Raw genomic sequence first — 10,583 nt, 5'->3', positions numbered from 1 at the left:
ATATATATATATATATATATACATCTTCAGAGCTGTTTTAAATTGTGGTATATACTTTATATGAATTTCTATGGAAAGAATAACGTATATTTATTAATTACAATTAATTTCTCGTGTAACAGTTTTTTTGTTTATTATAATCTTTAATGCATTATTAATTTATTGAAATTTTTATTTACAGTTTCTCCTGAAGATGCCATAAACATAAATGAAATGGGAGAGTTCTTTGAGCCAGAAAGAGATTATATGATTGACTTTGAAACTGGTAATTTTTCACATGTTTATATGTCTTTGAAAACTTAAATGTGATGGTAGTCACAAATTAGTACATAGTGAGTAAGTACACAGTGGTTATGAAATATATATCTCCTAGGTGTCTTAACCGTAAACATTTAGGAGATTCAGCTGTCAGAATAAGTGATGTCTATATCATTTGAGATTATTTATTGTAGCCCTAACATCATCACAAATGCTTACATTGTTCTTTTGGGGTTTTTTTGCTTTTCAACTGCAAGAAGTTCCTTTCAGTTGAATTTGCTTACTTATTCTTTACCTTTTAGAGAGGGTTCTCCATCTGCAATTACCTTAATTATTTTCATAAATAATCTAAGCTTAACTGAATAATACATGTCAGCATATTATTATTTTAAACTAATATTATGTGGTGAGAATCAAACCCATGCTCAACACATGATCTATTTACAACGCTGCTTTAAATATTTATGAGGTTCAGAGTAAATATTTGTATCTGTGTCGCTTGATATTTTTTCTTTCTTTTTTTTTGCCCTGTGCTTCTAGCAATGATATGTGCTCATAGCTATCTGTTGGCTGATTAATCTAATACATTGTGCACAATCTGCTGAATAATTATAATAGGAATAATAAGCAAAGATATGAAGATAGGAACAGAATTCTTATGAACTACTTTCTTTATTGTTATTGTCTTTTTTTGTTTTTTTTTGTAGACAATACGAGACATAAACATGCCAAGCTTGTTGGAGAGAAGATGTGGGCAAAAGTGAAATACACTTTAGAAAACATGAACAATGAGGACGTGTAATGTTAGAGTTGATGGCTTAAAGCTCAACTGGCATAATTGACACTATTAATGATTTCACAAAATAAACTCATATTACACATTCACATACATTTAAACTTTCATCCTACACCACAAGGACACTCTTTCTGTCAGCTGTCAACAGAAGATTACAATGATTGTGCACATACCAAAAGTATTACTCCTTCCAGTGGAGTTAAGCAGCATTATTGCTATCAGAATGTCCAGGTTCTTTTTTGCTTGCATTGTGTTACTTTTTATTCTCTTATTATCTATGCAGCCACAACAGCAAATTGGACGTAGCAAGTAACTGCTCCAACTTTACATCAGCTATTTTGCTTTACTACTTGCTGAGTGTTTGTTCTTATTTCAGATATCTTAACTATATTTGTAATAAAGCATTCTTTTCTTCCCTCTTTAGTTTGAAAATCATTCTCTGCTAGATAGCACATTGTGAATCAAGCTACAAACCCACGTCATCCCAGCTCTACCGAAGCCCTGTACACTGACATTCTTGAGCTGCACACAATTACTTACGTCCTTCATAATATTGAAAGCCCACTCCATATTCCCTTGGCAAGTCACTATGAACACAACACTTATGAGTATTTTTTAAGTCCAACCCTGTCATAAGGTCAGGTTGTAACCTCATTATTGAGATGGGGTTTCAGGAAAGGAGTAGTTTAAATTCACCTTCATCTTCCAATAATTAGCACCATTCACAGATCTGGAGTTCAGTTTTACTTTGTTTACACAATTGCATTGTCTTTTCTTACCATCAGTGTGAAAAACAACAGGGAGCAACTTCAAGCTGATACTTATTGAATTGACATAACTGCATTGTAAGGATATTCAAGACTTGCTTATGCTGGCAGACATACTCTGTAAGACATGTCTTGCAATCTTCTACAACATGCTACAATGGTACATAGCTTCCATGCTAATGACAGTTAGCATTGTTCCAACCAATGTTGACCAAAAATTGAAGTATATCATAGATATTTCTCATGAGGAATCACAGTATGCTTTATGATAACTTCAATTTCATTAGTCTTCTCACCCCATGTTGTCTGTTTGCCTTGGCCTCTCAATGCTACTGTTTTAATTACACATTCCTCTCCAATGTGGAAATTTTTGTTACTTTAAACACCTTCACCTGTAATGTTTTACAGTAGCAGTTTTGCAGTAGCTATATGCAGTCCAAATCCTGTAAGGCCCAGTGGGAGGCCAAATGATTCTCATAAGGACTTGCTAGCCCTCTTTTCATTCTCTTTACTTTTATTAACAGTATTTGATGCATATGGAAGGGCCATATGGAAAAAAAAGCCATGTTGATATTACACTATGATCTTCCTTTCAATTGGCAGTTAGTCCTTGTCAATTTTATCTCAATCTCAATACACTTCTTGGCATCATTTAAGGGTGGTGCATAGACATTACCTCATCTTTGATCATTGATATATTGTTGGCACTGCCTCTGGAACAGGTCATCCAACTGAGCTATGAACATTTTTGTTCTTCCTTGTTTCCACCTTGGCAGAGATATCCTTCCTAGTTTTGCTCCTTTGATACACTTCAATACACCTTGAAAACATTTAAATATATTTAAAGTATAAACCTTATCATTAGCCTTACTTAATACATTTGATACTGCAATATTGCTCCCCCTCCAATATTTAATACTAAACATTAAATGCCTAAAATAAGGTAGATGAGGTTCGCATTGCAAAGGTGAAAAGATTAAAAGATATTTAGTAATGAATGTATTATATATAGTTGTAAAGGTAAGACTGAGATGTTTTTTTAGAAAGATTTTCTGTTCATGAGAAAAAGAGTTTAAATCTATTACTAGTGTTTCCTCGTGCTTCTAAGTAGATTATTTTATGCCATTTTGATCAGACAATTTCCCTGACAATCTGGTGCCTATTTACTGTAAATTGAGACACAGTTTACCATTTGTCTCTGTCCTCAGTGCCATTCAATTTTAGCTGATTTTAAGATTTACATGATGCCTGGTAGCATGACAATTTGGTATGTAATAGCCTAAAATATGTAAAACTTATCACAGAGGCATGTTTCACTTATTGAATGCATTTATTGATCATGAAGCTTTTATTATCACCCATTTCCCTCATAAGAAATTTGGTTAATGTTTAGGAATTTTTTTTAAAGTATTTATTTTAAACTTGTGCATTAGATATATTTTTAAAAAGGCCCAAAACTAAAAACTACCTGACAAATCTCCATCTCAAACTTCTATGAACTTGAACTTCTTCTGAATACTACACATCATTTCTTATTAACACACTAACCACAGATTCTATTCAGGGCCGTTGCATGACTTTTAGAGGTTCCCTGAAACTTTTTGTTTTGAGGCCTCATCTCTTCAATCAAAGTTCATAATCTACACACCTTTTATTCATAGCTTTAACCTAAAGAACATCTTTAAAAGTACAATGAGTTAAATTTACTTAGGGCTGGAACTATCGTATTATTTCATGTTTAGGTAGGCCAACATTTAATAGGGTTAAATACTTATTCAATGGACTCACAAATATCAGAAGACAAGCATTTCAAAATAGCAACTGTAGAGCATAGGTGTCTCAGCTTGTATGAGAAGAAGTTTATTCAAGAACATTGCAGCAAGCTGTATAAACTGAAAGAAAGTGTATGTGTGCAAATAATATTATGGCATTTAACTTACATAAGAGCAAACTGGTCATGATGTGAAATCTAGAAAAAATATTCATAATTTAATAAATGCCAAAATATTATGAGAAGGTGTCGCATGATAATGCAAACTCTAAGTATAGTTATTAACCACTTTTGTTGGTCAAAAAGCAAAGGTATATGTTTTGTTGCATTCTGCCACACTTGGTTGTGCAAGGCTTGTTTATAACCGAAACATCCGACAAAGTGTCCATTCTATACGAAGACAAACTGCAGACTGACTTTGCCTGTAGTATATTTTGGTGGAAAAAGGACTAACTCAATATTCCTGAGTTCTATCACGTGATTGGGCTGGCCAACAGTAGAACACATCGAATATTGTGTGCCTCTGCACATCTCTCTACAGAGATGATATAGTTCTGCTACAGGTCTATTACAAATTTCAATAAGTAAAACTTCCAAATATGAATAAAAGAGCACTTTTATAATCCAGGCAACTTTCAAAGACAAACACAGCGCACTTTTCCCTTTGTGAAATCATCAATCAGCTCAGAATAATCAAGCTGAGAGCTAAGTTTGTGTTTGATGGATATCATAGACAATCCACAAAGTCTTTCCTGTACCATAGTGGACTGCAGATATGATTTAATCAACTTTAATTTGGGGAAACTGCACTCTCCACTTGCAGCATTCACAGGCATTGAAAGGATAATTCACAAAGCCATTAACACATTCAGAAAAATCTCCATAAGGCTGGATTTCTGAATATAATCAACCACATCATGGACTTACTTGCACTCAGGTGATAGAAAATGCCAAAGTGAACAAAGTTCTTCCTCTAGCTCAGTTTTCTCAATATCTGCCTTGACAACGTCATCATTGATATGTACTGTCAGTGCAGCAGAAACAATTGCACAGTGTTCCAATAGCTTCTGATTTTCCCAGTGTTTCAGTAATTTTGTAAAGGAATGCAAGGATGTTGTGCCTGCTCAACATATCAAAACGTTCACCAAGAGAGACAAGAGCAACGTCGATTGAATGAAAAAGGAAACGCACTTTCAAATTTTGCAAAGCATCAGCAAGAGGTTCATCTTCACTTTCATATCCGAAGTGGTGTAGCACACGATGTCTCCTTTCACTTGGCATCTCCACCAGTATCTCTAGTTGTTCACATAATTCGGTTGTGATGTTGACTACTGATGAGAAAAAAACGTCATTTTCTCGATAGCTGTGCAGCAAGGACTGTGTGGATGACATTTTAAAATATCAACCGACAAAATACCATACGGGTAAAATTTTAGAGTTTCGGAAAATTTTGTCGCATTTGAATTTGACTTTACACGTTATGGTTATTTTGCATTGCAATGCTAGTGTATATTTTGATTTCACTTTTAAGAAAGCCTTCAACTGTTTTGCAAATTTAAGATTAAGCTTCGTCGAGGTTTATTTTTATTGTTTACTCACGTATTTGATTATGTTATATCAAATTAATGTGCAATTTCCTTATTTTACATTTTAATATTATATACACGGGACAGTTTTTGTTTAATTGTTTGCATATATACGTTATGCTGTACATATTCAACTTGATGTGAAAATATGTCTATATAATTATATGTATGTATTGTAGTTAAGTATATGTATGTATGTGTGTGTGTGTATATATGTGTGTGTATATATATATATATATATATATATATATATATATGTGTGTGTGTGTGTAGGATCTTTTCCTTTTGGCTGGCACATAGAAAAAATAATTTTTTGTAACTAAACACTTTCAAATTTCGTATACTGGTAGAATGTGTCATTTAAAACATCATTTACTCTTGGCGTTTTAAAGATGACTACATATTTATCACTTCTGTTGAATCAACAGATACTTTAAGATCTTTAGAAAATATATACAGACCTGTTTGTAAGATCATGTAACCATGTGTAAATATACATGCATATTAGTAGTTTTAAGTACATAAACATGTACAAAATTTGTGAAATTAGGTAGAGCATTCATTGCATATGTGTATACACAAAACTGCTGACCCTTGAAAATCTTTAGAAAATATATACAAACCTGTTGGTAAGATCAAGTGTGCATGTATATTAATAGTTTCAAATACATATACATGGACAAAATTTATGAAATTAGGTAGGGAATTTATTGTAGGAAATAACATAACATGTAAATCATTGATTACAACATACTCTTTTATTTGTTTCAGTCATTTGATTACAGCTATGCTGAAGCACCGCCTTTAGTCAAAGAAATTGACCCTAGGCCTTATTCTTTATAAGCCTATTACTTATTCTATCAGTCACTTGTGCTGAACTGCTAAGTTACAGGGACATAAACACACCAAGATCGGTTTTCAAGTGATGGTGGGAAGACAAACGCAGACAAACAAATACATGCATACACGCACGCACGCACACTTGGCTTGCCGCGTCTTCTCACGCACAGCATATTTGCATAGGTCTCGGTCAGAAGTCATTGCCTTGGTGAGGCCTAATGTTCGGAGGTCGTGCTTCACCACCTCATCCCAATTCTTCCTGGGCCTGCCTCTTCCACAGGTTACCTCAACCGCTAGGGTGTGGCACTTTTTCACACAGCTATCCTCATCCATTCTCGCCACGTGACCATACCAGCGCAATCGTTTCTCTTGCACACCACAACTGATGCTTCTTAGGTTCAACTTTTCTCTCAAGGTACTTACACTTTGTCGAGTATGCACACTGACATTACACATCCATCGGCGCATACTGGCTTCATTCCTTTCGAGCTTCCGCATATCCTCAGCAGTCACGGCCCATGTTTCACTGCCATGTAGCATGGCTGTTCGTACACATGCGTCATACAGTCTGCCTTATACTCTGAGAGAGAGACCCTTTGTCACCAGCAGAGGTAAGAGCTCTCTGAACTTTGCCCAGGCTTTTCTTATTCTAGCAGCTACACTTTCAGTGCACCCACCCCCACTACTAACTTGGTCACCTAGACAGCGGAAGCTATTAACTACGTCTAGTTTTTCTCCCTGGAATGTGACAGAAGTTGTTTTCTGCACATTTACAGTATTTATTGCTCCTGAACATCTGCCACATACAAAAACTAACTTCCTAGTTAACCTTCCTTTGATATTGCTGCACCTCTTATGTGTCCATAGCTTGCACTGAGTGCATCTTATAGAGTTTCTACCTTCGCCTTTTCTACAGATCGAGCAGGGCCATCTACCTGAAGGGGTTTGTGTTTTCTCTACCTTCCTACTTATTAAGACTTTGGTTTTAGCTAGGTTGACTCTAAGGCCCTTCGATTCTAGTCCTTGCTTCCACACCTGAAACTTCTCCTCTAGTTCTGATAGTGACTCAGCAATTAGTGCAAGATCATCAGCATAGAGGAGCTCCCAGGGCATCCTATCTTGAATTCCTCTGTTATCGTCTTGAGGACTATGATAAATAGGAGGGGGCTGAAGACAGAACCTTGGTGGACCCCTACCTCTACCCGGAATTCTTCACTGTACTCGTTGCGAACCCTCACCTTACTGACAGCGTCTCTGTACATGGCTCGCACAACTCTCACTAACCATTCTTCTATCCCTAGTTTTCTCATTGACCACCAGATGAGGGATTGGGGGACCCTGTCAAAGGCTTTCTCCATGTCAACGAAAGCCAGGTACAGAGATATATCCTTGGCTAGGTATTTATCCTGAAGTTGTCTTACCAGAAATATAGCATCAGTGGTGCTTTTCCCTGGCAAGAACCCAAACTGCATCTCATCTAAACTGACTCGCTCCCTAAATAGTTGGGCTATGACCATCTCCGTGACTTTCATTACCTGATCTAACAACTTGATACCTCTGTAATTATTTACCTTTGTAGCAGTTGACTATGGTGTTGCTACACTAGTCATTGTGTATGACTCCTTCGTGTATCACCTAGTTAACAATACGGGTGACTAGGCTATAGCCGACACTGCCAGATATTTTGAGCATCTCTGCAGGGATTCCTGATGGGCCGGGGGCTTTCCTTGTCTTCATACTCTTTATTGCTTTATCTACCATGGTACTGTCAACACGGATGGCAAACTCTCTTTCTCCCATTCATTCTCTTTATTGAGCAATCTTTCGTTGTGGCGTCTCCAAACCTCTTTCTTTGCAGCCTCGTTTAGGGCGTACCATCATCCATGCAGACACATTTCTTTCCCACAACTGACGGCACCTTTGTATAGGGCCTATACAGCTCTTATTAACCATTCGTCAATCTCCAGTTTCCGCATCGCCCACCAGATAAGGGATCGGGGGACCCTGTCAAAGGCTCTCTCCAAGTCCACAAAAGCCAAATATAGGTGTTTATCTTTGGCTAGATATTTCTCCTGCAGTTGCTGTATCAGAAATATAGCATCAGTGGTGCTTCTACCTGGCACAAAACCAAACTGCATCCATCTAAGCGGACTCTCTCCCTAATTAGTTGGGCCATGACCCTCTCTGTGACCTTCATCACCTGATCCAGCAGTTTGATACCCCTGTAGTTATTTCTATCTAAAGCATCACCTTTACTTTTGTAGCAGTTGACTATGGTGCTGCTACGCCAGTCATTGGGTATGACTCCATCATGAACTACCTGGTTTACAATACGGATGACTAGGCCAAAGCCCACACCATCAGATGTTTTAAGCATCTCAGGGGTGATTCCTGATGGACCAGGGGTTTTTCCTGGCTTCATATCCTTAATTTCTTTATCTACCAGGGTGCTGTCTATTCGGATAGCTGGTCGCTCTACTGGATCAACATTTGGCAGGCACTCCTCCTCCCACTCATTCTCCACGTTCAACAGTCTTTCATAATGTCTCTTCCAAGCCTCTTTCTTTTCCAAATCATTAAAAGAAAGTGCACCATCATCCATGCGGACACATTCCTCTCCTGTGACATCACAATTTTCTCTCACATACTGTCTTGCAAACCGGAATACTTCAGTTCTTTGGTCCTCATGTTGCTGGACATTGGCAAACTTCTTCTTTTCTGCTTCACCCTTGATACCTGTCACCCAGCTTCCCTCTTGACTATCTGGTATGGTTCCCTGCTACCCCCACCCTTCCAGGTTTTCCAGGCCTGTTTCTTTGCTCTGATGGCTTTGTCTACCGTATTATTCCACTACCATGTTACTCTAGGTCTGGAAGAGACTTTGCACCATCTGCAGACTTGATCTGTGACACTCAGTAAGCTGTGTCGTAAGAATTTCCAGCTACCTTTTATGTTCGAGGACAGTAGTTCCTCCTTCCTCTCATCAAATTTCTTGATGAGAATGTCCCTAAATCTCTGACTATGTGAAGGGTTCTTTAGCTTCCAGATCCTTCTCTTCTGGATTGGTCTGCTTCTCCTCCTGGTCTCAAGTCGAAAGTCACTAATGACTAGTCTATGCTGGATGGTGCATTCCTCTCCTGGGAGGGTCTTTGTATCTAAGAGCAACCCTGCGTCCCACTGTCTGGTGAGGACGAAATCAATGTGTGTGTGTGTGTGTGTGTGCGCGTGTGTGTGTGGGGGGGGAAAGTCAAGGTAGAAAATGCTAAAATACTTTTATAGAAAACATTTCAGTACCAGTTTCGATCCTTGAGATCTTTTCAACTGAATTTTGGAAAAATTAAATTTTGGCAAATTTAAATGAAAAGTCTTTATAAAAACATACTTGCATAGTATTCAAATAACAGGGGCATTTTCCTTGTTTCTGTCTGAAGAAGAAGAAGAAGAAGAAGAAGAAGAAGAAGAAGAAGAAGTAGTAGTAGTAGTAGTAGTAGTAGTAGTAGTAGTAGTAGCAGAGTGTTAATTGGTTAAGTGTCCTGAAAATGACCTGTTGTTGACAGCAGTAGTGATTTGAATTCTTGAGAAATCCCTTTTGAATGTATTGTTTATAATGTTTGCGTGTGTGTTATTCTAAGGTCGTGGTGGATATGTCATTTGTTGTAGATGCGTTCAGAAGGGATCTGTATTTTGTGATAAAGAGAGACTCTTTACTAATTCTTTGGCTGTAGGTTGTATCGTCTCTGGAATTGATAGAGGGGTAAAATTCTGAGGCTTGGATTTTTGTTATTGGTGCAAATATCGATGTGTTGGCTGAATGCTATTTTTCTGTTTTTCGGAATTTTGATCTGGGATTTGTGCAGAGCCATCCGTTGACACAGACTATTTTTTGTTTGACCTATGTACTGCTCTTGACACCCAGAGCAGGTTAGTGCGTATATCAGGTTCTCCGAAGTACATGTGAAGTTACTTTTCACTGTGAAACATTGTCTCTGTTTGACGCATATCCCGCAGTTGGGTCTACTGCATTTTTTTACTGACGGCTTCAGTGTTGTTGTTGAGCATATTCGAGCTTGTGTTAAGAGACTTTTCATAGATTTGGCCTGTCTCTTGCTTTTTATAATGCTGTGTGTTTGAAGGATTAAGTTCATTCTGTGGTCCTTTTTTACCAGGGGAATGTTTTGAAGGATGTGACACTTTATTTCACATTGCTCCAGCTAACTCAGCTATAGAAATGAGTTGCGACATCACTAGTACCAAGCTGTATCAACCTTTGCCTTTCCCTTGGATAACATCAGTGGTGTGGAGAGAGGAGGCTGGTATGCATGGGACAAAATAGTTGTTCTCCAAGATAAATTTGAGCCTTTCTATCATGAATTCTTTTTTGATGCGATGAAGGTGTTCGTTGGCGTAATTCTCTAGCCAGAATTGAATTGCTTCTATTCCTAGGTTGTGGGGGATATTGGAATAGAGGTTGACTACATCGAAGGATACTAGTAGGGTGTTTTTGTTTATTGTTTCAGGAAGGTGATTGAGCATATCCTTCAACTAATTTTTTCACGTGTTGACTT

At 37.5% G+C, this 10,583-nt stretch overlaps 1 protein-coding gene across 2 annotated transcripts in view; it reads left to right on the top strand.

Annotated features, from left to right (window-relative positions):
• Window positions 1-1,470, top strand: part of LOC106870245 (uncharacterized) — a 63,910-nt gene extending 62,440 nt beyond the window's left edge. For both annotated transcript variants that reach the window (XM_052966518.1, XM_052966519.1), the window contains 2 exons: window positions 182-265; window positions 966-1,470. In XM_052966518.1, the coding sequence (XP_052822478.1) occupies window positions 182-265; window positions 966-1,060 (179 nt within the window). In that variant the 3' untranslated portion in view covers window positions 1,061-1,470. The remainder of the gene's footprint in view (window positions 1-181; window positions 266-965) is intronic.
• Window positions 1,471-10,583: the final 9,113 nt, after the last annotated feature.

This window comes from Octopus bimaculoides, chromosome 3 (genome assembly GCF_001194135.2).
Source record: "Octopus bimaculoides isolate UCB-OBI-ISO-001 chromosome 3, ASM119413v2, whole genome shotgun sequence".
NCBI classification, from domain to species: domain Eukaryota; kingdom Metazoa; phylum Mollusca; class Cephalopoda; order Octopoda; family Octopodidae; genus Octopus; species Octopus bimaculoides.
This window is presented reverse-complemented; position numbering and strand designations above follow the sequence as displayed.